Below are 26,875 nucleotides of genomic sequence, written 5' to 3'. Positions count from 1 at the left end.
TTCAGTGCTTATTAAATATCAGGAGCTAATCTATGTGACTTGAAAGTATTAATTGCTGTAGAATCCTTATAACAACCCAGGCAATTAGGTACTTTTTTACTGTCTTTTTTTCCCCTCAGGAAGCTAAAGATTTCCTGATCTTTTATCTCTGTGTGACTGAGGTGATCTCTTTGTTGTCACCTGTCATTTCCCATAGAAGTAAGCAGTATTTGCAATATGAGTCTTTTTTTTTTTTTCTTCTCTTGGACTCAGTTACTGCAAAGGCTCTTAAGAAGAAACATTCCATTATGAGTTGCGTTGTTGTCTGCCAAGACAACCCGTCCATTTCCCAGCAGTCACAGCCAAGATGTGTTAACTAGAAGCTGGCTTTCAGCTTCAGTGCAGTCTTAGAGTCCCATTTCTTTGTGGTCTTCCCGCTTTGGTTCCCCTCACCGAGGCATCTGGGTGTCCTGTCACCTGCTCTGTGTTCATGGCTACAGTTGAAAATAACATGCTGGTAGGCAGAAATAAACAGAAGTAGAAAACTGCCTCAAATGACCCAGGCAAGTTAAAATCAGGTTAAAGGCAAAGTAAGTAAAAGGCCAGACAGGAATTAGTGCAAACAGCACAAACCCTATTGGAGAAGGCAATGGCAACCCACTCTAGTACTCTTGTCTAGAAAATCCCATGGACGGAGAAGCCTGGAGGGCCACAGTCCATGGGGTCACGAAGAGTCAGGCACGGCTGAGCGACTTCACTTTCACTTTTCACTTTCATGCATTGGAGAAGGAAATGGCACCTACTCCAGTGTTCTTGCCTGGAGAATCCCAGGGACGGAGGAGCCTGGTGGGCTGCCATCTATGGGGTCGCACAGAGTCGGACACAACTGAAGTGACTTAGCAGCAGCAGCAGCACAAACCCTATAGCAGTATTTAAAATGACCACCACAGTTCCCAAAGAACCCAAGAAAAGGAAAACTGGCATGTGTCTAGTCTTATCTGGAGGAGAGAATTACAGAGTATTCCAGTTAGTTCAGTTCCACTTTCATTTAAGTCACCACCATGGCAGGCATTGAAGAGAGAGGCTGAGGAAGACAGTGGTCACAACCACTGAGGTGCATATAATAGTGTTCAACACTATCTCAAATACAGAGGCAGTCATAGGCCACCATTGAAGGTACAGAGGAAGGAGGCTAGTTTAACAGAGATTGGGGAGACGGAAGCAGTCAGGGAAGGAGTTCTGAGGAGGCATCGTGCAAATGAGGTCATCAGGCATGTTCAGGCGTGGCAAATAGGCTCACGTGTTGGGTTTGTTTGTATTTATCTATGAACAGTGACTATTTCCCGCATGTACTTGCACAACAAGTTTCCCTCATTGTTCAGATTTTTCATTTCTTGAGTCTGAATAATGAATTCAGATGGCAAAAGATAAGTTTTTTCCCCCTGAGTCTGATATATTTTGTTCCTGAGTTTTAGAGAGCAATCAGCAAAGCTTCAGACAGTGACACATCTGTCCAAAGATTTATCCAAGTTTATTCTGATCCTGTGTTTGAATAGCGAGAGATTCCTGTATTTGTATTTCTCCCCTTATAAATAATTGATTCAGATCTGTTGCCTTCAAGAATTATGAATATAATCTAATGTTACTGCCAGATTGTCATCAGACTAAAAGGTGTTTGAGAATTGGATACTTACTATGTGACTAGTAAATCATGTTTATCTCTCATATAAAAAGAACTTGTTGAAGCATATTAACAGCAGACTACATTATTTGAAAAGCATTTGATACTACATATACTTTTATTTATGACTTCTTGTTTTGTTCTTTTTGTTTCTTTTTATTTATTTTTAATTGAAATATACTTGGTATGTGTGTTTTATTTATTAATGAGCAATTTATGGTACTGTTTTCCGGTCTGATTCTATTGTAGACAGCTATGAATATCTCCAAAATGCACCTCCTGGATTTTTTCCAAGACTTGGTGTTATTGGTTTTGCTGGAGTTGTTGGACTTGTTTTGGCTAGAGGTAGGTACAATTTTATAGTTTTTTTAAGAAAAAAATTCATAAATCAGAGATAAGATATATGTTTGGTTCTTTGTTTTCATTTATCAGTTTTTGGAATAATGAGTGGGCTTCTGCATATGGCCTTCTTGGTGTATAATTGATATGATTATTTTCTCCAGTATATTTGATTTTAAACATATATAGAAATTGTAAAAAAATAAAATGAAAAAAAATGTGTACTTTTGATTTAAAGAAGAAGTTAGTTATCCTTCATAGGTACATTTACTTCATTTACTTGGTCAAATTCCTGTTGCTCTTCAGTACAGAAAGTGAACTTTTGTTAACCAAGACCTGTCACACCTGAGAAACTGTTTCTAAATATTTCACTATTAAGATCAGGCTAATTGGTTTGAATTCTGGCAGTTTACCTCTTAGATGTTTTTGTACACATGTAGAATGGCATATGTTCAAGGTTGTGCACTGTAGTATTTTTTTGAAATATAAAAGATTAGAAAGTAAAAAAAAATCAGGCTATTAATCACAATACAGTGATTTCATAGAGAGTTTATAATTTCTTGATGTCTTATAGCTTCAGTCAGTGATGATAAAAAAATCTTTTAAAATACTTAAAGTTAAAAGCTAACAAATATCAACTTAGAGATATTACTACACCTTACTACTGGATTACAAAGAATTTATAGGAAATTCAGGATGATAAAATACTTTACTGTAATGAGATGAATTTGTTATGAACCACTGGAAGTTTCACTGGTTGTAAAATTCAGATTACAAACTTTTCTAAATTAGAAAGATTATGAACCCTGTAATCAGGTTCCCATAAGAGATGACTATAGAGACTAGTTTGATAACCATTTCTCAATATTAAGAACCTTTCTATACATGGCTTAACCATTCTTTTACAATATGGAAGAATGCTGTCCTGGTGCCACTCCCCGAGCATGTGGAATGAACTCCTGTTGTAGTTTCTGTGTCCTCCTCCCATTTGGCACAGAATATATAAGAATTAAAAGCAGAGTTTATTTTTGCTAATCGACTTGGGCAATAGTTGAATCAGCTTTTTGTCCCAAACTTCTTTCCTCTCCTTCTGTAAAGCTGTCCAAAAAAGCATTCCTATCTTATTTAGATAGTGTTTAGAATTTATGGAGATCCCAAGGCCAGGGTGTTGGAATGTTGACTGGCTGTTAGGGAGCCAGGAATGTGGAATCAAGTGAGATTAGCTTCCTCCTTCCCTCCCCGTGGGGAGAGCACATGGAACAGTTTTACAGCTCCCTGTGCCACGCATGCGCTCTGCACTGTGTTCATCCTCCGCACATCCACTGGGCTGACCATCCTGAGGACGACTGGGAGCTCTGCTCTCCTGAGCAGATCAGCAACAGAAGGACATCTGCTGCTGTGGGGCCTTTGCCTTTGTCTTTATTTGCTTGTTTGTTTAGATGTTCCCCTTTCTTTTTCCTTTTCCTGAGAGGACTCTAGTTGTATTAAAATACTTTAAAACCTTAATTCTTTTCCAGAAAAGTACACAGGCACACATACGGTACAATAGATCTTTTCCCATGGGTGCTGGGATATAGGAGCCTGAGGTAAACACCATTGGGTGGGGGTTCCTAAGCAAAATGAGTGGGAGGGTAAGTATGTTTATGGTTGGTCAGAGTGATTTGCAGGCCCCTTTAGGTAGATGCTGGCAGCAGTATGATGGGCTAAGTCTTTCCTGGTAGCATTTCTTTTCTTTCTTTTTTCAAACATTTTATTTATTTTAATATAATTTTATTTTTTTAATAAAGAAATTCAGTTTTTTTCCTTAAGTACACACAGTTGTATGAATTGCCTGTATACAAATTAACCAGGGCTTGACAACTCAATAGACAGGTTTCATTTATAATTAGGACTTTTTTTTTGATAGTAAATATCTCTAAAGTGCTAGGCAATTGTTTATCCTTTCAAGCATAATTTTCCTCCTCCCTATTTTGTAAAGTAATATTAATTATTATGGAGTATGTTGTACTTAAAGTAGGAAAATAATCTATAATAAAAATATATATGCATTTAAGGTATACAAAGTGATGTTTTGATACGTATATATGTATATGACAGGGTTGTCTGCTGTCACCCTATTTGTTTAATCTATACACTGAGCACATTATGAGAAATGCTGGTCTGGATGAGTTACAACCTGGAATCAAGATAGGTGGGAAAAACATCAACAGCCTCAGATATGTGGATAATCCCACTCTAATGGCAGAAAGCAAAGAGGAACTAAAGAACCTCTTGATAAGGGTGAAGGAGGAGAGTGAAAGAGCCAGCTTAAAACTAAATATTTAACAAAACTAAGATCTTGGCATCTGGCCCCATTACTTCATGGCAGATAGAGGTGGAGAAAGGTGGAAGTAGTGACAGATTTCCTCTTGGGCTCCAAAATCACTATGGATGGTGACTGCAGCCATGAAATCAGAAGACGGTTGCTTCTTGGCAGGAAAGCTATGACATACCTAGACAGTGTGCTGAAAAGCAGAGACATTACTCTGCTGACAAAAGTCCGTATAGTCAAGGCTGTGGTCTTCCCAGTGGTCATGTACGGTTGTGAGAGCTGGACTGTCAAGAAGACAGAGCATTGAAGAATTGACACCTTCAAACTGTGATGCTGGAGAAGATTCCTGAGAGTCCCTTGGACAGCAAGGAGATAAAACCAGTCAATCTTAAGGGAAATCAGCCCTGAATACTTGTTGGAAGGACTGATGCTGAAGTTGACCCCAGTATTTTGGTCATCTGATGAGAACAGCTGACTCATTGGAAAAGTCCCTGATGCTGGAAAAGATTGAGGGCAGAAGGAGAAGAGGGTGTCAGAGGATGAGATGGCTGGATGGCATCAGTAATGCACTGGACATGAACTTGGGCAAATTTCAGGAGATGGTGAGGGACAGAGTGGCCTGGTGTGTTGCAGTCCATGGGGTAGCAAAGAGTCGGACATGGCTGGGTGACTGAACAACAGCAGCAACAACATATGTGTATAAATAGTTAAATGATTACTGGAGTGGAGCTAATTAATATATCTTTTCACATAGTTACCTTTTTTGTGATGAGAGCATCTGAAATCTCCTCTCTTAGTAAATGTCCAGGGCTCAGTATTATTAACTAGTTATCATACTGCACATTAGATCTCTAGACTTACTCATCCTACATAACTGCACCTTTGTATCCTTTGACCAATATCTCCACATTTCTCCCACCTCCCTACTCTTGATAGCCACCCTTCTAGTCTTTGCTTCTGTATATTTGACTTTTTTAGCTTCTACATATCAGTGAGATCATGTGCTGTTTTTTCTTTCTCTGTCTGGATTATTTCACTTAGCATAATGTCCTCTAGGTTCATCCATATTTTTGCACATGGTAGAATGTCCTTATTTTTAAAGGCTTAATAATATTCCATTGCAAATGTATACCACAGTTTCTTTATCCATTCCTCCACTCCAGACATTTTGTTTTCATATGTTGACTATTGTGAATAATGCTGCATTGAACATGAAGTATTTCAGGTTACTGACTTCATTTCCTTTGGATATACACCTGGAAGAGGGATTGCTAAATCATACAGATAGGTTTCTTGGGCATCTAGCAGATAACAGTGATGAGGGTGGCCAGGACTGTGGTGATGACAAGAGGTATCTCTCTGGAAGAGAAATGAATGGATGATTATTCAGAGGAAGTAGGCCCAGCCAGGCCACTCAAGGAGGGCAGGTGTTTGTTGCCCTTTGTTGTTGCCTTCTGGAGGCTCCCTCTGGCCATGCTGACAGTTACAGTCTACATCACTGGCTTCTTGGGAAGTTTGGGGGTGGAAACAGGAAGGGAAGCAGGGGATTGTACTTCCTTCCAGAACTTCTAGGACCCCCAGCTCATTGTGTGCACCAGTTGGAGCTAGAAACCCAAGAGCAGCTGCCTATCAGCTTTCTCTGTGCACAGTGCTCAGTCGCTCAGTTGTGTCCAACTCTTCGCAATCTCATGGACTATAGCCCCCAGGCTCCTCTGTCCATGGGATTTCCCAGGAAAGAATATTGGAGTGGATTGCCATTTCCTTCTCCAGGGGATCTTCCCAACCCAGGGATAGAACCTGCGTCTCCTGCACTGGGGAGCTCCCTCTGGGGAGCCTCTATCAGATTCCTCTTATATATTTTTGATTATTTTCTTCTTTTGAATTATTTTACTTTGATCATTTCTAAGAGCTCTTTTCTGCTCTGTTTCACAGAGCTCATTTTTCTTTTAATGCAGTAGCTTCTTAAATTTATTGATGATACCTAAGAACAAGTTTAATTTAAGTTCTTCTCTTTCCTTTGGGGTCATTTTTCTGTCTTTCTTGTCTTGATGTTCTCTTATGTTGTGAGCTTTCTTTACCTTTCCTCGATTGTACAGTCATATTTAAGAGCAAGGCGATTGAAACTCTAATAAGAACTTTTTACACATAAATGGGACTTGCTGGGAAGCAGGTTCTCTCTCTGGGTGAGCTGAGAGGGAACTGACCTTAAAGGAGCGTGGTGACAATGCCCACCTGGGCGAGGCTGGACTTTCTCCACTAACATGCACATGCTGTTACACCAGCTGTCTTGGCTTTCAGCAGCAAATCCGTGGCATTTCTGTAGAGGTACCTTGTGCCCCTTTTAAGATTTTGTCTGGAGAGATGCCCTCACCACAGCATTTTGGCACTGGCATGGTGTGGAGGAGTCTTACACAGTGTTAGATGTACAAGGCAAACTGTGATGATAGAGATAATAAATCCTCTGATGGTGTCCACAACCTTTTATTTAATAGGTTCAAAGATAAAGAAGCTTGTGTATCCACCTGGTTTCATGGGATTTGCTGCCTCTCTTTATTATCCACAGCAAGCCATTGTATTTGTCCAGGTAAGTTATATCAGTAAGCTTTCATGCTCATGTATGTATGGGTTTACTGCTTCATTTAATTTTATTTTGCAGACTTTAATACCAGAGTAAAATTTCTTTGCACGTATAGATTTAAATGGTTTTGCAGCAAATTTAAATGGTTTTCTCCACTGTATACCTCAGTTCTGGCCCTCCTTTCAATGTCAGTATTCAGAGAAGGCAAGCTAATTTGAATATTAATAAAAGAAAATTTAATATACTTTTTTGCATAATTACATGGAAGCCCAGAGACTCAAATTCCAGAGTTGGTGTTTACAGATCAGTTTGGGTGTACCTGGTCATAGCCTGCCCTCCTTGGTGTTGCAGGCATGGGCCTTGTGCTCTGGCCCTCCGCCTTCCCCCTCGTCTGGTGCCGGCCTCACTTTCCTTGCCGGGGACTTTAGGGAGTGCAGTTCACTCCGTTGGGAACGCCCTTTTTAGGGCTGTCAATTGGCTGCTCCTTTCTTACCCTTGAGGCCTCAGCTTGGTGGCATCCTGGCGGGTAGAACACAGTGGCCGAGACATGAGTACAGCTGATGCCTTCGTCAGTCAAGCTGCCATGACAAAATACCACAGCCTGTGAGGCTTAAATAATAGAAATTTATTTTCTCACAATTCTGAAGGCTGGAAGCCCAAGAGCAAGGTGTCAGCAGGGTTGGTTTCTCCTGAGGCCTCTCTCCTTGACTTGCAGATGGCCACCTTCTCCATGTCCTTGCATAGCCTTGTCACTGTATGCACACTTCCCTGATGTGTCATCCTTGTCTTATAATGACACCAGTGGATTAGAGCTCCACCCTTATGACTTCACTTGACCTTAATTACCTCTTTAAAGGCCCTTTCTCCAAACAGTCGCATTGTGGGTTAGGGCTTCAACACATGAGTTTTGGGGGACACAGTTCAGTCCATAACAGCTGGACCAGCAGTTCTCAGACTGTAGTCCCTGGATCAGTGGGATCAGGATCACTTGGGAACTTATTAGAAATGCAAGTTTTCAGGCCCCAACCCAGACCTATTGACTCAGACCCTGAGAGTTAGGGCCAGCAGTCTGTGTTTTAGCAGGCCCTCTGGGATTTTTGCAAGCCCGTAATATTTGAGAACCACTGATAAAGACGTTAGACTCCCTCAGGGCAGTGGTGTCTGGACTTGGAGGGACTGTACACATAGAATCCCTTGGAAAACTGGCAAGAACGAGGCCAACTTAAAGTTTTGAGATCCTAGGTAGCTTCTAGAGATGGGGATTCATTTGCTAGAACTGCCATATCACACTGAAACCGGTTTCTAGGAAGAAGAGCAGTGCCATCACCAGAATTAGTCCTTGAAGCACTGAGCCAATCCAACCAGACACTGTGCCCCCTGGAGTCCTTGCAATATCATTAAGTCTAGATTCCTGGATGGTGCTCCAGTTGTAGGTGGGAGCCCAGTGGATCCAGCTGTGGGAAATTGTTGGCTTTGGTGGCAAATACGATCTTTATAACATGGGTTTGGCGTTGTTTATAGCAGTCCTGGAGGCAGTTACTGATCCTCTGCCTGCTTCAGTCCTAACTCTGAAACAGTGAATCATGTCTGCTTGCTCTAGATCACAAAAATAATCAAACATCATCTTAGTCTGTTATGGTTTAAGTAGTAAATTGGCTGGTGGTTGAGAAGCATATGTAGTAACCCTCTGAGTAGAGGTCTTTTTTTTTTTATCTTCCATGCCACAGCATGCATTGCAAAAGAATTTTTTGTATTCACAACCAAGATAGTAGCATACAAATCTGAGTTGTATTCTAATTTTTTTTTTAATTTTTTTTTTTTTATTATTATTTTTTTTTCCCAGTGGGTTTTGTCATACATTGATATGAATCAGCCATGGATTTACATGTATTCCCAATCCCGATCCCCCTCTAATTTATTTTTAAAGTCAGTGGGAAGGAGTTTTGTCTTTTCTTTTTTTGTACCTAGAGTGAGCCAGAACAAAGCAATTAACTATTTTCACTAGATATAAAACATTAGTGATCTGTTTGGGAGGATGAAAAAGTTCTGAAAATAGTGGTGGTGATGGTCACATAACATTGTGAATGTAATTACCACTTAATTGTACACCTAGAAGTGGTTAAAATGGTTAATTTTATATTATGTGTATTTTGCACCATAAAACAAAACAAACATCAGTGATCGAAAGAGAATTAGTTCCTATTTCACAGTTTCTTTTCTACTTCCTCTTTTTTTTTTCCCTCCTAATGAATGCCATGACCTTGGACAAACCACTTAATCACTTATGTTTTGTTTTCTGTTCAGTAGTGTCTGGAGAACAGTATTGTCAGAAAACTCTGAAAGTGATGGGCGAATATTATTTTTCTCTCAGAAATTTAAAACACTGAGAACAGTGCCATACTGATAGTAAATGCTTGTTACATCTACCAGTGAGTCTGAGAATCATATCATACCATATTTTAAGAACAGTTGGCACAACTGGAAGAATATAACTTGCAAGAAACCAGTATGTTGCAGCCAAATGCTGGATTTACTAGCATTGTGACCTTGGACGAGTCATTTGGCCTCTGAATATTTCCTAATAATCTCTGCCTACTTACCATATAGCATTGTTATATAGAATAGAGGTAAATCATGTGAATGTGCTTGGTAAAGTAAAATGCTATATAGAGACAAATGATAATAAAAATTCAGAAGAGAATAGTAACTGCTTTCATAAAATCAAAGTAGTTTCATGTAGAAGACAAATCAATATTGTCATAGGTAGGACCAATGAATGCAAATTATTGGAAGTTTCTTTTTAAGAAAGCTGAATATTTTTTATAAAAGCTTCCAGTAATTGAAGTCAGCAGGCCAAAGGTGGATCAGCACCTTTTAAGGTAGGGAACTCACTTACTCCAAAATATTCTCTGACCGTGGAGCCTACCTTTCTGCATGTTGTAGAAAGGATTTTGGAGCAGAAAGCAAAAGCCCTATAGAACTTCAAAGACTTATGTTTTGAGAGATCTGGGGAGACTGACCACCTTTACTGGGCTCACTTGTTTTTTTACCTAGCCCCTAAAATGAATGAATGGTTTTCATCTTGAGTTTCAGACTTGGTTGGCTGTTACGTGCTAGATGTGATAGGTAGAAGCCTTCTTTCTTATCTGATTTTTCATGAATTTCTCATATCAGCATTTTTTCCCACATTTTTCCCTTGAAATTGTGAAAGGTTGAAATATACACCTATAATTTATGGCACATTATTTTAAATAGTAGCTATACCTGGGCAAACTATTTTTTCTTCTTACCCTATCATTCTTGCTTTTATTTGGTTACATTGCATAGTTTTTTTTTTTCATTGTATAGTTTTAATGTGTATGTTCAACCAAGATTCCTGTGGTAGTTGTGTGCTTAAATACAGTTCTTTTGGAAACAGGACAAAAGAAAGCAATAAATTCTCTTCCTTACCACTTCATATATGGAATAGAAATGGATCGTTTATATTTTATTTCAAGGTCAGTGGAGAGAAATTGTATGACTGGGGTTTACGAGGCTACATTGTCGTAGAAGATTTGTGGAAGGAGAACTTTCAAAAGGTGAGAAAGATCTTTTTAATTATCTTCCTTTCAGTTTAAATGTGTGGTTTCTCTCAGGTTTTATAAAATTATTGATAACCCTGTTGCTTGCTCCTGCTTTTCGTGTTTGTATTTCCTTATGCTTGTAGCTTAGATTCTCGGGTGGCCTTTATTAGAGGAGCAATAGAACTTCTATACATTTGATTGTTTTTAGCAGGGCTGAATATAAGTGGGGATCATAGAATGCATTCCACTTCAGTCTTAGACCATAATTTCCTCTCTATTGTATTTACAATTTGTTCAGAGTGTTGCGTATTATCTGAAAGTTTTATCAAAACTAGAATAGATGGAAACAGGGTATGTTCCCAGCAGAAGAGGAATAGCTGAGACTCCTCCTCTTGCTGTTTTGCTCATCATAGGCCCCATTCTTTGCTTTATCAGTACTGTATCTGTTAATCCCCTAGCCTCTGGGCCAAGTTAAGGGCATATAGGGGCCCGGCCACCAGTTACAGGCCACTTTACTGACTCGTGGGCGAGCATCAGAGGGGAAGAGGTTGTGGAATTAAAGGATATGCCATTTTTTGTCTCTTCTCACAGCCACTTAGCTGATTAAATGTTGCCTATGTTTGCTGGAACATTCTCCTCTGATAAGGAAGAGTAAGTGTAGAACAAGGCATCATGTCTTCTCTGAGCACTCAGAGGCACAGCTCAATGAGGAAGAATTAGGGTTCTTATTATTAACATACCTTATCTTAAAACACTTGATTCTGGTCATCTCAAATCAAAGTACTCTTTTAAAAAAATATAAATACCTGTCTTAAAATTAAAGTCCAGGATTTCGAACTGGAACTTGAAAGTAACATTGTAGAATAAATTATAAGCCCTTCTCATTAGTTACATAGTCTTCCAGTGAAATCTTTTTTTTTTTCCTTCCAGTGAAATCTTTTTTTTCCTTTTTTTTTCATTTATTTTTATTAGTTGGAGGCTAATTACTTTACAATATTGTAGTGGTTTTTGTCATACATTGACTTGAATTAGCCATGGATTTACATGTATTCCCCATCCCAATCCCCCCTCCCACCTCCCTCTCTACCGCTCCCTCTGGGTCTTCCCAGTGCACCAGCCCGAGCACTTGTCTCATGCATCCCACCTGGGCTGGTGATCTGTTTCACCCAGATAATATACATATTTCAATGCTGTTCTCTTGAAACATCCCACCCTCGCCTTCTCCACAGAGTCCAAAAGTCTGTTCTGTACATCTATGTCTCTTTTTCTGTTTTGCATATAGGGTTATCGTTACCATCTTTCTAAATTCCATATATATGTGTTAGTATACTGTATTGGTCTTTATCTTTCTGGCTTACTTCACTCTGTATAATGGGCTCCAGTTTCATCCATCTCATTAGAACTGATTCAAATGAATTCTTTTTAATGGCTGAGTAATATTCCATTGTGTATATGTACCACAGCTTCCTTATCCATTCATCTGCTGATGGGCATCTAGGTTGCTTCCATGTCCTGGCTATTATAAACAGTGCTGTGATGAACATTGGGGTGCACATGTCTCTTTCAGATCTGGTTTCCTTGGTGTATATGCCCAGAAGTGGGATTGCTGGGTCATATGGCAGTTCTATTTCCAGTTTTTTAAAGAAATCTCCACACTGTTCTCCATAGCGGCTGTACTAGTTTGCATTCCCACCAACAGTGTAAGAGGGTTCCCTTTTCTCCACACCCTCTCCAGCATTTATTGCTTGTAGACTTTTGGATAGCAGCCATCCTGACTGGCGTGTAATGGTACCTCATTGTGGTTTTGATTTGCATTTCTCTGATAATGAGTGATGTTGCCAGTGAAATCTTAAGACTAGGTTTTGTACTGGTGATTTCTAAAGGAATTAACCTCTATTGAGCCTGTTTAAAACAAGCTAGCTCTTGAGTAGGAAGTTGTATATTAATATCAAGTGCCCTCTGGCAATCCATTTTAAAGAATAAACACTCGTAGTTTTATTTTCATTTCTCTGACATTTTCTTTGGAAGCTCTCTTTCCTGTTTAAAAAATTCCTTAAGTCCAGGCTGAGTTGAATATGAGAAAGGAAGTAGAAATGTAGCAAATGAAACTCCTCCTCAGTTCTGCATGCTCTCTGTGGTGTCAGTACAGAGCTGATGCACACAAAAGCCACGGTGGGGGGCTCCGTTGGGAGTCTGAGCGTTCACTGTGGTGTCAGGCAGACGCGTGCCCACCATCTGGACTGTGGTTGGAATGCAAGCTGAACAGGCCAGCATTTTATGGCTGTTTGAAAACGCTGGATATGGGGAGTGAGGTAGTAACGATGCCTAGTTAGCCACAGGTTGGTCTGTATATCTTCTCTGGTCTCCTGTCTGTGCCCTTGCCCTCTCGAGCATCACTGAGAGTTCTCCTCATTCACTCTCAAAGCACAATTCTCCTGCCAGCTATCTGTTGTGACTAGAAGGTAATAAAATGGATATTGACAACTTAAACATTTAGCACAAGTTCTAAGTGAAAAATATCAGAAGGCCCTTTTAATTCAAGATTTGATGTACTTAGATTTGGGGAATTATTTGACAATGAAATGCTTTTGTTTTTTATTGATTTCCCTGCCCCCCCCCCTTTTGGACTTTGTGGGTTTCAGTACTTTTTGTTTATTTTTTCTTTACTAATGAGAGTAAAGATTTAAGCTACCCTGGAACAGGAATCTTTTGGAGCTCAGGAACTCTGAAGGGAATTGGGGAACACTTCATGGATTTTTGTTTGTTTCTTAGCATGTTTAGAAATTGGTTTTCAAGTCAGGCTTTAATTACCAGTCTCAAATTCAGTGCAGTCTGATTCATAATTGTACTACCATCATGTAACAGATATACATACTTTTGGTTGCAAATAGTCAAAAGAAATTTGTGGCCATTGTGTTTAAAATGGGGCCCTGAGTGCTCACTTCGGCAGCACATATACTAAAATCGGAACGATACAGAGAAGATTAGCATGGCCCCTGCGCAAGGATGACATGCAAATTCGTGAAGCGTTCCATATTTTTAGCTTCCAACTAATAAAAATAAATGGAAAAAAAAATGGGGCCCTGAAATTTTAAGTGGTGTGAATGATGGTTCAGTTCTTTATTATTTCCCATGGAGCTGTATTGCTCTCAAAACCCTAAGGAAGTCTGTGGCATTTTTTGGTCCGCCACATCTCTTTTCCCTTTTAGAAATTAATTCTAAATGTTTGCAGTGAGTCTTCTACCAATGAAATTTGAATGAGGTGATCTTTCAGTTCTGTGATTGGTTGGTGAAGAGGAATTAATCTGCTTCAGCTAAAATGAATTCTTTGCTTTGGCAGAACTGTGAAGCAAAGATGGGTGTGTCCAGAAATATTGTCATCATAGTGGGTCGGGGTTTTTTCTTTTTTTTGAGATATAATATATAAAATATATGTACAATAACTGTGTGTATATGTATATTTGCAGTTTAAAATCCAACAATATAATGGCCGTTCATATGCCAACGAACCATCCATCTTTAAAAATAGGAAATTACCAGTGTCTTTCAACTTCTTCCTGTGCTCCTCTGTCTACACAGAGAGAACCACTGTCCAGAATTTTGAAGTTTTTATTCCCTTGTTCTTCTTCAAACTTTTCTTGTAGTTTAACCACATACATATTTATTCTAAAACACTGTAGTTGAGCTTGCCTGTTGTTTGCCTTTTAATGTAAGTAACTATATCAAATACACATATAAATAAATATATAGTTTGTCTAGAGGGAGTCTTACTCTATGTATTATTTTGCAAGTTGTTTTGTTCCCTAAGCATTATGTTCACGGGCTGTGTATGGCCGTAGTTTATTTATACTGCTATAGAATATTTCTTTGTGGGAAAATCCCATGTTGATGGCTAGTTGGGTGGTTTTCAGTATATTGTTGTTGCACACACAGCTGTGAGCATATTTTTGTACATGTGTCATGGTTTATTAAAAGTCTTTCTAGGCTGAGATTCCTAGTTCATAGGGTCTGCACATCAATTTTACTAGATGACAAGTTTTCTATTTTTGCCAGTCTGGTGCCTTTGAAGTAGTTTTTCACTGTGGAGTGTGTGTATGTATGGCTTTGTTTTGTTCCTCAATTTTTGTTTTGAAAAAAAAAAATTCAGAACTGCAGAACAGTTGCAGGAATAGTGTAATGAATATACCCTTCACTTAGATTTGCCAGTTACCATTTTGCTACATTTGCTTTGTCTGTCTTTTTACACATGCTTGGGCACTCACCCATGTGTATTTTATTTTTCTGAACCATTTGATACTTATAGATATGGCGCTTTCTACCCATATCTAATTCAGCATGTATTTCCAAAGAATATGGTCATTTACTGATAGAATCACAATACCATTATCATGCTCAGGAAAGTTGACATTTCATTGTTTGCATAGACTTTATCTAATATGCAGTCCATAGTCAGATTTCCTTAGTTGCCCCAATAATGTACTTCCCTTCAACTATTAATAGCTTTATCACCTAAGTATCTATCCCTGTCTCTTTAGTCTTGCCCACTATTATTTCTGACTTGATATTTCTTTTAAGGCTTTTTTCCCCCTTCTAAGTCACTTTTAATCTACAGTTTCTCCTTCCATCCTCTTCTTTTCCTTACTCTGTATCTGTTAAAAGAACCTGGCATGTTGGACCTGTAGAGTTTCCAACAGTTTGGGTTTTACTGATTACACACTTGGGTGCAGTTGAAAGTGTTCCTCTCTCCTCTCAAGATTTCCTGAAGATTGGCTGCTGGGTCCACGAGCTGCCTAATCAAGTTTGTGTTATCATAGGTCTATGCAGGCACCTAAGCTTTTGTTTCACTTTACCAGTTTGGTGTTAGTGGCTGTTGAGGATCAATGCCTAGACTCACTGATTCACTGGGAGTTGGAAAATGGTGATATTCTATTTCTGTCATTTCATTTTCACATGATAGCTAGAGCACTTGAATAAAGAACTCCTTCCCCTCATAAACTAGTTAGTTATAGGAAAGACAAGATAAATGCTCAGCTTTTTCTCTTGGATTTGTCTGGCTTTCAGAATAATAAATTTGTTCCCTCACATCCTCAGAATGTCTCCAACTAGTTGTTTTTTTTTTTAACAATCATTTTGCATTTGTTGATTTAAACATATTTGGGTTTGAATGCTTTGTAATTCCTGTCCTTGTTGGAGTTCAGGTTGCTCATTTTGGCTGGTATAAGCTGGCTTTGTGTCCTTCTGATGTGATGCAAGAACTCTGCAATAGTTTCCTGGCTGTCTGGCATGTCACATTGGTCTCAGAATTTCTCTTTGTTGTTTTAGTGTACATTCCTTTGATTACTAACGAGGTTGAACATCTTTTCACATGTTTATTGGTTTCTTCTTGAAATGCCTGCTCATATCTTTTGACATTTTTTATGTGGGTCATTAGTTCCTTTCTTAATGATTGATATAAAAGCCTTCATTTTTTCCTAGATACTAATATTTGTAGTCACTTGTTTGCAGATGTCTTCCCCCGGCTTGAGGCTAGTCTTTTCAGTTTTGGTGCCCTTTGATGATGATCAGGAGTTCTTAATATAGTTGATTCATAGATTGCTTCCATTACAGTTTTCACTCTTTGACTCTAGGCACTTAATAAAAGCAGGAAACTATTCATTGGTTGTTCATTGCTAATCTGAAATCCCTTCAGAATAGTCCCAGCCCAAAGTCTGAGTTTCAGAGATGGAGGCCAGTGGTGGGTGTCAGGCCCCAGGGTCACAGATGGCCCTTTTGGAATTGTCTTCTAAATTAACCAAACACAGCAATGTGTTTCAGTAAAAGTCATGTTTAATTTTCACTAGGTTTTAAAAACTTGTGACAATTTACTCTCAAAGAATTATAGAATGACTGTTAAAGACCAACAATAACTAAAAGCAAAGAACTTAATACTTCTTTGAAGGGCAGGAAAATATAAAGAAATATAAACCTGTTACTAATGTGAAAACTGAGCAGAATTTCTAATGCTGAGCTTTTAATAGTTGTATTCAAGCCTTTGCTAGCTCAGCAGGAAAATAAAAGGGAAACAGTGGCCACCATCCTGAGTAAATCCTGTTTTCTCTTCCTCCATTCAAAATTCCTCAGCTTTCTAAACACACTCAAGTTTAGCTGTAAGTGATATGATTTTAAAATGACCATCTCTGAAATAAGGCAGTCACAGGGGAAATACTGTTTGAGTCCACTGACATGAAGTATCTGAAACAGTCAGATTTATAGAAGCAGAGTAGAATTGTGGTTGTCAGGGCCTGGGGGTGAGGGAAAAATGGGGAGTTGCTGTTTAATGGGTATAAAATTTCAGTTATACAAGATGGATAATTCTAGAGATCTGCTGTACAGCGTAGTGCCTATAGTTAGCATTACAATATTGTACACTTGAAAATTTGTCAGGAGAGCAGATCTCTTATTAAGTGTTCTTACCACAATAAAATAAAAATAAGGACAATATAGTGGGTTTTCTGTAAAGCTAAATTTGTTCAGAATTTCTGCCCATTCTAGTTTTTGTTATTAAAATGCTAAGAAATAAAGGTACCAGGCAATGATTTTTCTTTTGTCCTTTAAAAACAATATTACTCAGCAAAATAAAAAAGTAAGAAATCCTGAAAGAAAAAGTCTCTCCTTTTTTTGAAAGACATACACTTTTGGTATCAGAAAATGTAGATGAGGCAGGATTCAGCGTGACCTGGTAGCCAAGAGAGTAGACTCCATAGTGGACACTCTTCTCCAACTCCCACCCCACCCCCACCTCTTACAATCCTCGAGTGAGTGAAAGTGGCTCAGTTGAGTCCGACTCTTTGTGACCCCATGGACTGACTATACAGTCCATGGAATTCTCCAGGCCAGAAGACCAGAGTGGGTAGCCTTTCCCCTTTCTAGGGGATCATCCCAACTGAGGGATTGAACCCAGGTCTCCTGCATTGCAGGCGGATTCTTTACCAGCTGAGCCACCAGGGAACCTTGGGAAATTGCTCTGGTGCTCTGGTAAATGGGGGTTGTTTCGAGGATTCAGTGGGTTTATCCATGTCAGAAGCAGAGAAAATGGACCAACTTTAGACATGGTAGCCATGATGGATGTCATGTGACATCTGCACGGGAGAAGGTAACATCTGATGGAAAATGGAGCCATAGAGCTTATTATACTCATTAGTCAAAAGTCCCTGTATCTGTTTTAGTTTGCTTTTTGCTGCTGTAACAAATGACCACAACTTTACTGACTGAGAGGAATGCAAATCTATTTTCTTAGACTCTAGGTTGGACGTCCAGTGCTAAATCAAGTTGTCAGCAGGATTGCATTCCTTTCTGGAGGTTCCAGGGGAGAATCCGCTTCCTGCTCATTCAGGTTGTTGACAGAATTCAGTTCCTTGGCGGTTATAGGACCAAGGTCTGCTTTGCTGGCTGTCAGCTGAGGGCAGTTCCCAGCCTCTAGAGGCTGCAGCATTCCTTGTCTCCCAGCTCTCTTCCTCCGTCTTCAAAGCCAGCTTCTGTAGATGAGCCCTGTTCACGTCCTATTTCTTTGACCCTGTCTTCTGTTCTCTTACGCTATAGGAACCCATGTGATTCAATTGGGCCAACCCAGATAATCCAAGATAATCTCCCTATCGTAAGGTCAGCTGGTTTGCAACCTTAACTCCGGTGCCACTGTAATTCTCCTTTGCCACGTCCAGTAGCACAGTCACAGTTTCCAGGATTAGGATGCAAACACCTCTGGGGGGCCATTATTCTGCCTACCACATCCAGTGAACTGGAACTTCATTGGGGTTTTGACAGGTCATTTTTCCTTACCTTCTATTTCCTCATTAAAAAAGTTAAGTGACCTACCACATAGGATATGTGACATTTATGGAGTACTTGCTGGGAACTTGGCCCTGGGTGCTAAACTCTTTGCTCAGGAAGAGTCTGTGAAGCAGGTTCTGTTATTTGTTGTTCAGTCACTCAGTCATGTCTGACTCTTTGCCACCCAATGGACTGCAGCATGCCAGGCTTCCCTGTCCTTCACCATCTTCCAGAGTTTGCTCAAACTCATGTCCATTGAATTACTGATGCCATCTAACCTTCTTATCCTTTGTCATCTCCTTCTCCTTTAGCCTTCAACCTTTCCCAGCATCGGGGTCTTTTCCATTGAGTCAGCTCTGCATCAGGTGGCCAACATATTGGAGCTTTGGCTTCAGCATCCATCCTTGCAATGAGTATTCAGGATTGATCTCCTTTAAGATGGACTGGTTTGATCACCTTGCTGGCCAAGGGACTCTCAAAAGTCTTCTCCAGCACCACAGTTCAAAAGCATCAATTCTTTGGCACTCAGCGTTCTTGATGGTCCAACTCTCATATCCATACATGATTTCTGGAAGAACCATAACTTTGATTATATGGACCTTTGTTAGCAAAGTCATGTCTCTGCTTTTAATATGCTCTCTAGGTTTGTTATAGCTTTTCTTCCAAGAAGCAAGCATCTTTCAATTTCATGGCTGCAGTCACCATCTGCAGTGATTTTGGAGCCCAAGAAAACAAAGTCTGCCACTGTTTCCACTGTTTCCCCATCTATTTGCCATGAAGTGATGTGACCAGGTGCCATGATCTTAGTTTTTTGAACACTGGGGTTTAAGCCAGCTATTATTATCCCCATGTTATAACTGAGGAAACTGCATTTTGGAGAAGTTAAGTAATTGATCAAAATGATTCAGCTAGTGAAGGGCTCAGACATTTCAGTGGGTTAATATACCTTAAAGGTTTAGCTACAAATGCCCCTTCATATGGCAATTCATATTAATTAGAAATAAATATTTTGATTAATTCCTGTAGCCCTTTGCAGTCTAATATGGCAGACACCAGCTATGGACTACATGAAGTGTAGCTGATCTGCACTGAAGTGTGCTATAAGGGCAAATTCACACTAAATTTAGAAGACATGGTCTAAATTAAAAAGATTGTAAACTATCTCGGGATTTTAATATTGATTGATGTTATATTGATTACATGTTGCAATAATAGTATAATATTTTTTGATGTGTTGGGTTAAAATGCACTACTCACTTAAAAAGAACAGTGAAACCCAATATGTATTAAAAGTAGATTAGAAGGAGAATGGTTGCATTGTAAAATATTTTAAATAAAACTGTCTGGAGATGCAAAAAAAGATTGATTTCTGGCTTGTGCTAAGTCACAAACTGTCTTTTGAAGTCAGAATATTGTTTTTGCTGAAATCATGATGATTTCTGCCAAGAGAGATCTGATTTGTAATAGCGTGGATGGGCTCACTATTTCATTAGTGAGATATTTGACTGTCATGTTTTATTATACTATAAGTAATACGTAATCAAACAAGAAAAATTTCCTAGAAACAGAGTTGTTTTCTTCAACCAGAAGAATGTTTCTATGTGCTCAGTTTTTTAATGTCCAAAAGATTAAAAAGCTTATGAACTTAGCAGTTTATTTTTTTTGAGATCCAGTTGCTGGCAAATACCCATAGTAGAATATATAAGATATCACTAAAAGTACTTGGCAAGCATTATGTTAAGGTAATTCAGACCTGAAATACATTTAACTAGGTAGAGAACCACATGATTTTTATGGCACACCCAGTTCTTGGACATGGTTATATCACTTATCTTCATAAGCTTGTTTTTATCTCTTCATTAATTACATGCCCAAACTTTTTTTAAACACTCATCAAATTTCTAGGTTCTGCCTCATTCCATTTGTTTATTCAACAAATGTTTGAATGCTCTGTGCTAAGAGGTCCTAGGGATGTTGTGCCCTTGTGAAACATATATTAGTGAAGGATTCAAACATGAATGAAAGAATTCCACAAATCAGGAAGTGCATGGGTGCTATGAATGTGAATAAAGATTCTCATCTGAATAGAAGGGCAGAGGACAGAGGAAAGCCTTGATCTAAAGGATCAGTAGCATTTAGCCAGGCAGAAATTGGGAGTGACCAGTCTAGGTCAAGGGATTTGTGTAGCAAAGGTCTTATCCCAGGAAGGAGCTTGGCAAGTTGGAAGAGCAAAGCAAGAAGGCCTCTGGTGTGTGCGTGACAGTGTGAGAAAGAGGCTCTGGAGGAATAGAGTAAGGCACATAGGCACTGAGTCCTGTAGATTCAGAGCAACAAGTGGACCTGGATATTGTATGATGATCCACCAAGCAATACATCTTGCTTTATTCCCTAGAACTCCAGCATCAAGTGGTTGTCGTCTGTAGATACAGCGGTCATATAATTTGTCATCCAAAACAGGATACCCTTGAGAGTGAAAGGGGACACTTATTAATTATACTGAAACAGCAGGTATAAACCAGTATGGATAACTTGAGCAAAGCAGAATGTATGATCACTGTGCTTAGAGACAGGTTCTTAGCCCATACAGTAAGCCTGACATTGCTTAGAAATAGAAGCAATGCTAGAAACCATGCTCTGAAATTATAGGGTTAGGCGTTTGTTCCAGCTTTTTCACTTTCCCCCTCCTTCACTCATGGGTAACTCTGAGAGAAGGCCACTAGGAGAACCTGCACCAAGTCGCCCACAGAATCACAGCCCCATTTTCACCCAAATGCAGCCTAGTGTTTTTCAGATTGCCACTCATGGGAGCTCAGTTCCTTGATGTACATCAGGTCTTATTAATGTGTTTTCAGAATTACAGTTTTAAGAACATATGGGAAAGAAAGTAAGGTCTTAAACATGTAGCCCATGAATTTTTCCCTCTAGAACCTTTCCTTCATCACTTCTCATGGATGACATGACCTAATTATATGTTCTCAGATGACAGCCAGGCGGGATGGGTGTGGTCTGATTATAACCTCTTTCAGAATAAACATGTTTTGTGATTTGCCCCCTACAGTGAATGATATACAGAGTAGAGTACCTACAGGAAGTATTACCATATGTGTAAACCCTTTTTTTTTTGATGTTCCAATCATAATGACTGTTCTTTTTTTTCCTCTAAATTTTATTGCAGTTTAGTTGATTTGCAATATTGTGTTAGTTTCAGGTATACAGCAAAGTGATTCAGTAACCTTCTTTAACAAGGACAGTGACATAAAGTAGTGAAGAAATCTTTTCACTGTTGATTGGATATTTTATCAAATCAGCTGTTGGCCAAATCTGTGTAGTGAGGATTAATGGAGTTTTATTTCCTCCTCTCCTCTGGGCCTGAGTCAGTTTCTACAACAGGGCCCTCAGGGAGCCCTAGTAATTCCTTTAGTTTCTGGAGACATGGGTCACTTTGCATCAGATAATATTCAAATAGTGAAGATGTGCACTTTGAAACAGTGCACTATTTCTTTAGAAGTTTTACTATTTCTTTTCAAACTGCATTAATATTCTTACTTTCTGTTTTACAAGTCAGGAAATGTGAAGAACTCACCTGGAAATAAGTAGAATACTCCATGCTCTGCCCATTTTAATCAGGTAAAGAACAAAAAAACTTTGTGGTTATTTTTAGCATTATTAGCACTAATTGAAATGACTTGTCTTTAATTAATTAAATTATTTATACCTGTTTAAACTTTGTGTGGTGGAAACATAAGGGCCAGGATGATATTTCATTTCATCTTTAATTTCTAGGCTTAAGTGCTATGACTTCTTTAATTGTGTTTGTTCCTGAGAAGTACCTGGGTTTTTTAGACAAGCTAGAACTCGACAGTTGCGATTTGTCTACAAACCTATTTCAGACAATCATTTCTTAAGCTTACTTTTTTCAGACAGCATTTCACTATAGTCAGCACACTTGTATTCACCTAATAATCATTCAATAAACATTTGCTGAATGCATGACTTTGGTAGAGACGCTCAAGATTATATAGAATAAGTGACATAGGGAATTCACAGGTGTAATTTTCTTTCTTTCAAGATTGAGTAACTTGAGACTGGGCTTCCCAGGTGGCTCAGTGGTAAAGAATACACCTGCCAATGCAGAAGATGCAGGAGACATGGGTTCAGACCCTGGGTTGGGAAGATCCCCTGGAGGAGGAAATGGCAACCCACTCCAATATTCTTCCCTGGGAATCCCATGGACAGAGGAGCCTGTGGGGCTACAGTCCATAGGGTTGCAAAGAGTTGGACATGACTGAATCAACTTAGCACACACACACATGCACAATTATCAAATGAAAAAAGAAGCTAGTATAATACATTTTTAGAGAGGATAATTACCAGAAAATACCAAAAAAAAATTTAAGTATGTATCTTCAGATAATAGGATTATAGATGATTTTTATACTTTTTCTTCTATATAACTTTATGTATTTTTAAATTTTTGCAATGAATATGAATTTTCTTTTATAATAGAAATTTGTTTTAAAAAAAATCAGTGTTACATTTATTGTAAGTCATGGCTACTATTTAAAACTCATGAAAGCTCTGGGTTTGAGGTTTTTCTTTCTCACGTTGTCCCCATATTTTTGGAGACCCAGAGAGTCATATAATCTTAGAATTTGAAAAGAAGTATTTGGTATAAACCCCAGCCTCAAGCAAAATTCTCTGTGGCTCTGTGTGTTCCCATTTTTTACCTCCACTGATAGGAAAGGCACCCCATGGGGCAGCCATCTTTGGGCAGTTCTAATTTTTAGGAAGCTGTTTCTTTTACTAGGCAAAAATATGTCTCCTTATAACTCCTACACAGTGATCTGATCTTGCTTTAGCGGTCACAGAAAATAAATTCAGATCCTCTTTCACATCCTAGCCCTTCACATAGAAACCCTAAGTCAGCATTTCTCACATTTTGTGATACAGATTACCTGGGAGATTGTTGAAAAGCAGAGGCTTAAGCCCCACCCCAGAATTGGCATCTTTGGAGAGTAGGGCCAGATGTGTATCTGGGTGACTAGTGGGTAAGCAGCCAAGAAGTCACACATGTTTATCAGAGATTTGACACTGGATATGATTATGTTTCTCTCTAGGGACAATGAGTCACAGAATATAGGGAAACTGTGTACATATTCCTTTCATTTCAAAAATGTTCCATGCCAGAGTTCAGCTTATTGTATATACAACCTTGATTTCATTTTTTTAAGTTGTTTATTGAAAATGTAGTTTTTAATTATAAAAATGATGCATATTTGCTGTAAAGAATTGTTTTTAGATGAATGTTTTGAAAGCTTGTTTTGTCTTCCATTCCTTTCCCAGAGGTAATTTCTGTTAATAGTTTGGTATATTATTCCAAACTTTTTTCTCTATGTGTAACACACACACACACACACACACACACACACACACACACACACACACACACACACACACACACACACACACACACACACACACACACACACACACACACACACACACACACACACACACACACACACACATCCAAATATACTTTTGGGTTTTTGATAGAATGAGATCATATTCCTTGTACTGTTTTGCAAGTACACTGAAAGCTCCATGCAGGCACATATTGCAATTTTATTATCACACCTAGAGAAATTAACACTAATTCTTTAATACCATTTCATATTGAGTATGCAGATTCCCCTGATCGTCTCATTAATAACTTTTTACAGTTGTTTTGGTTTTTTGAGTTAAGATCATAACAAGATCTGCCCATTGCATTTGACTGATGAGTCTCTTAAGTCTCTTTCATTTTTTTTTACAAAGATATAAACTATGTTTTCAGATATTTTAAGTCCCTCTTAAGCTGTAATAGTTCCTTCTCCCTCATTTTTCTCTTATCATTTATTTGTTGAAAAACCAGGCTTATTTGTCTTTCAGAAATTTCCCATGTTCTGGCAGTGGCTGAGTGTATCCATTTAGTGTCATTCTGTTTTATCTCTTGGTTCCTCTCCTCTCTGCATTTCCCATAAACTGACTGTTGGATTTGAAGGCTTAATCAGATTTAGGTTCAATTTTTTTGGTAAGAATACTTTGTAGACACTGCTATGTTTAGTTATGCTGAATGAATTAACTTGCTTTTTTGAAATGAATTGTTATTGAAGTAGAGTTGCTCTCCAGTGTTGCCTTAGTTTCTGCTGTACAGCATAGTGAATCAGCTATCAATGACAGGGCTTCCCTGGTAGCCCAGATGGTAAAGAATCTGCCTGCAGTGCAGGAGACCCAGGTTCAGTCCCTGGGTCAGGAAGATCTCCTGGAGAAGGGAATGGCAACCCACTCCAGTATTCTTGCCTGGAGGTCACCACAGAGCATTGAGTAGAGTTCTCTGTGCTATACAGTAGGTTCTCATTAGTTATCTATTTTAGACAATAACTTGCTTTTTCTGGGTCACTGAATATATTGTGTACATTTTTCCCTGTTGGTACTTATTCCTCCTTTAGCTGCTTAATAATTTCCTAGTATGGACTGCCATGATCTATTAAAATGTTATTGATATAGATTGTTGGTAGTTTGAAGTTTTTTTTTTTTAACAATGCAGTAAATCTATTGAATTCTTAGAGGAGTTCAAAACATATTAATAAACTGAGATAGAAAAGGTAAACTAGTAGTTTACATGTTTAAAAATGTTTAGTTTTATTTTAAAAGATCAAGGAAGTAGTCACTGGCCTCTAAAATTTTTATAAATCTCTAATTGCTGAGTAGATTCATTACATATTAGGAGAAAGGCAATCTGAAGAAGAGTTGGCTTGTCTTTGCTGTATCTTTGGATTTGATGTGTGTTTCATTCGAGAAAAGAATGATGGGGTCATGTGAGGAAAGGTATGTGTAGTACTAGCTGTGATATCATCGTGCTTTCCCCCAGCAGATGGATGGAAATATAGTTGTTTGATTTTCAGAAGGGGAGGAATGTAGTGTGTGCTGTACCATTTAAGTATTTATTTTTAGTTTATTCACATATCCATCTGGTTAATTTATCTCAGATACACAGCCAGTCGAGAATCTGCATATAGTATTGGAAATAAAAGGTAAACCAAAATCCTTTCTGGTTTTTAGTGTACTCATTTATAAAATGGGAATAATTACAGTTTTCACCAGCTCATTGTGATGTCGTGTAATGGTAATATATGTATTTGATGTGACTTTCTCTATTTAAACCTAAGAAGTTTTAAAAATGCAAACTCTTAGAGCTGTTTTTATCTGGGAGGACACTGTATTTATGTTTTTATTTTCTTTTAATTATAGGTAAACATTGGAAACTCCATATGGTAAACCAGTATTTCTACAGAAAAATGGCAGAGAAGTCAGTATTGAATGTAGTAAATTGGCATTCTTCTGGAAAAACTCTCCTAGGCATCTTTGTTATCTTGGGTGATGCCATACTCCAAGTGGACTAATCTGAAATTCTTCCACCTAGAGATAATGTATAAGCCTTAGAACTCCTCATTCTCATGTTGCTATTTATGTACATAATTAAAGATCTAAGTTAAAAAAATTGTCCTTTTTTTTTCCTGATATTATTTGAGTGACAGTTTAAGTGTACCTGATGTCCCTTCCCTGTGTGTATATATGGTATGTGTTTGAGTGTACATGTATGTGTGTGCATGTTATGTGTGTGTGTGTGTGTGTGTGTGTGTGTTAAGGAAAACCACCCACTCTTCTTAGCATCAGCTGGCAGTCTCCAAAGATTGCATTAAGAAGAGTGGCTCTAGGGGACATAGGTTCGATCCCTGTTCAGGGAACTAAGATCCCACATGCTGTGGAGCAACTCAGCCTGTTAGCCACAACCATAGAGCCCATGCGCTCTGGAGCCTGAGCCTGTTCAACACAACTAGCGAGAAGCCCGAGCACCATGAAGAGCCTGCATGCCACGGCTAAGATCCAATGTGATCAAAAATAGGTAACAAACATTTTTTTTTTTTAATAAAAAAAGAAGAGTGGCTCTGAAGCTGAGACATCATGCTTCTATCACCAGCCCAAGGAACAAAACTTGTAAGTAATAGTTTGCCTGACTAATGAGAAGACATACAAAAGAAAACAATGACCATGACCCCTTGTTTTGTGCCATTGCCTCCCAGCTTGTATAGATCTTCCAGTTCTTGACTCCCAGTGGGAGACATGTAATGCAGTAATCTCTGTCCTCTGCCGGTGGAGGAATGGTATGTGATTGTGTGTGTTGGTTCTCTGTATGTAGGCCTTGTGTTTGCCTTTGTGACCTCTTAATGCACAGCTCATTGAACTCCATCTTCCCAGTGCTGGTGGGAATGGCAGGAGTCTCTTTTGACTTGTCAGCCAGCCAGGAAGGATGGCGGGGGAAACTATATGAAGGAGAATTGAGACTTTCCAAATTTCAATCAGACTTAAAAATTACAAGTCACCTTTGTTTTCTTGCAGCATCAATCTAATTCCTAAATTGTTGATCTTCGAGAACTGATAGCAGCTGGTAAGATAGCAATACACAAATGGAACATGCACATGTTAATATTAAATACAATCGATAGAACCAAGATGCCAGGAATGTGCCAGCATTGTTACTGGATTAATGAGCCAAAGCATATTTGTCTCTAGAA

The 26,875-nt window shown here is 38.7% G+C and overlaps 1 protein-coding gene and 1 non-coding gene across 2 annotated transcripts in view; both read left to right on the top strand.

The window, feature by feature from the left end:
* Positions 1-25,592, top strand: part of APOO (apolipoprotein O) — a 55,548-nt gene extending 29,956 nt beyond the window's left edge. The window contains exons 5-9 of the mRNA XM_043458659.1: positions 1,910-2,005; positions 6,803-6,894; positions 10,386-10,466; positions 21,819-21,884; positions 25,551-25,592. Of these exons, the coding sequence (XP_043314594.1) occupies positions 1,910-2,005; positions 6,803-6,894; positions 10,386-10,466; positions 21,819-21,854 (305 nt within the window). The 3' untranslated portion in view covers positions 21,855-21,884; positions 25,551-25,592. The remainder of the gene's footprint in view (positions 1-1,909; positions 2,006-6,802; positions 6,895-10,385; positions 10,467-21,818; positions 21,885-25,550) is intronic.
* LOC122436051 lies at positions 13,386-13,492 on the top strand. The gene has a single exon (XR_006267824.1). It is a non-coding gene; the product is annotated as a U6 spliceosomal RNA (small nuclear RNA).
* Positions 25,593-26,875: the final 1,283 nt, after the last annotated feature.

This window comes from Cervus canadensis, chromosome X, assembly GCF_019320065.1.
Source record: "Cervus canadensis isolate Bull #8, Minnesota chromosome X, ASM1932006v1, whole genome shotgun sequence".
Classification (NCBI taxonomy): domain Eukaryota; kingdom Metazoa; phylum Chordata; class Mammalia; order Artiodactyla; family Cervidae; genus Cervus; species Cervus canadensis.
The sequence above is the reverse complement of the archived record's forward strand: the minus strand, read 5'-3'. Positions and strand labels throughout refer to the sequence as shown.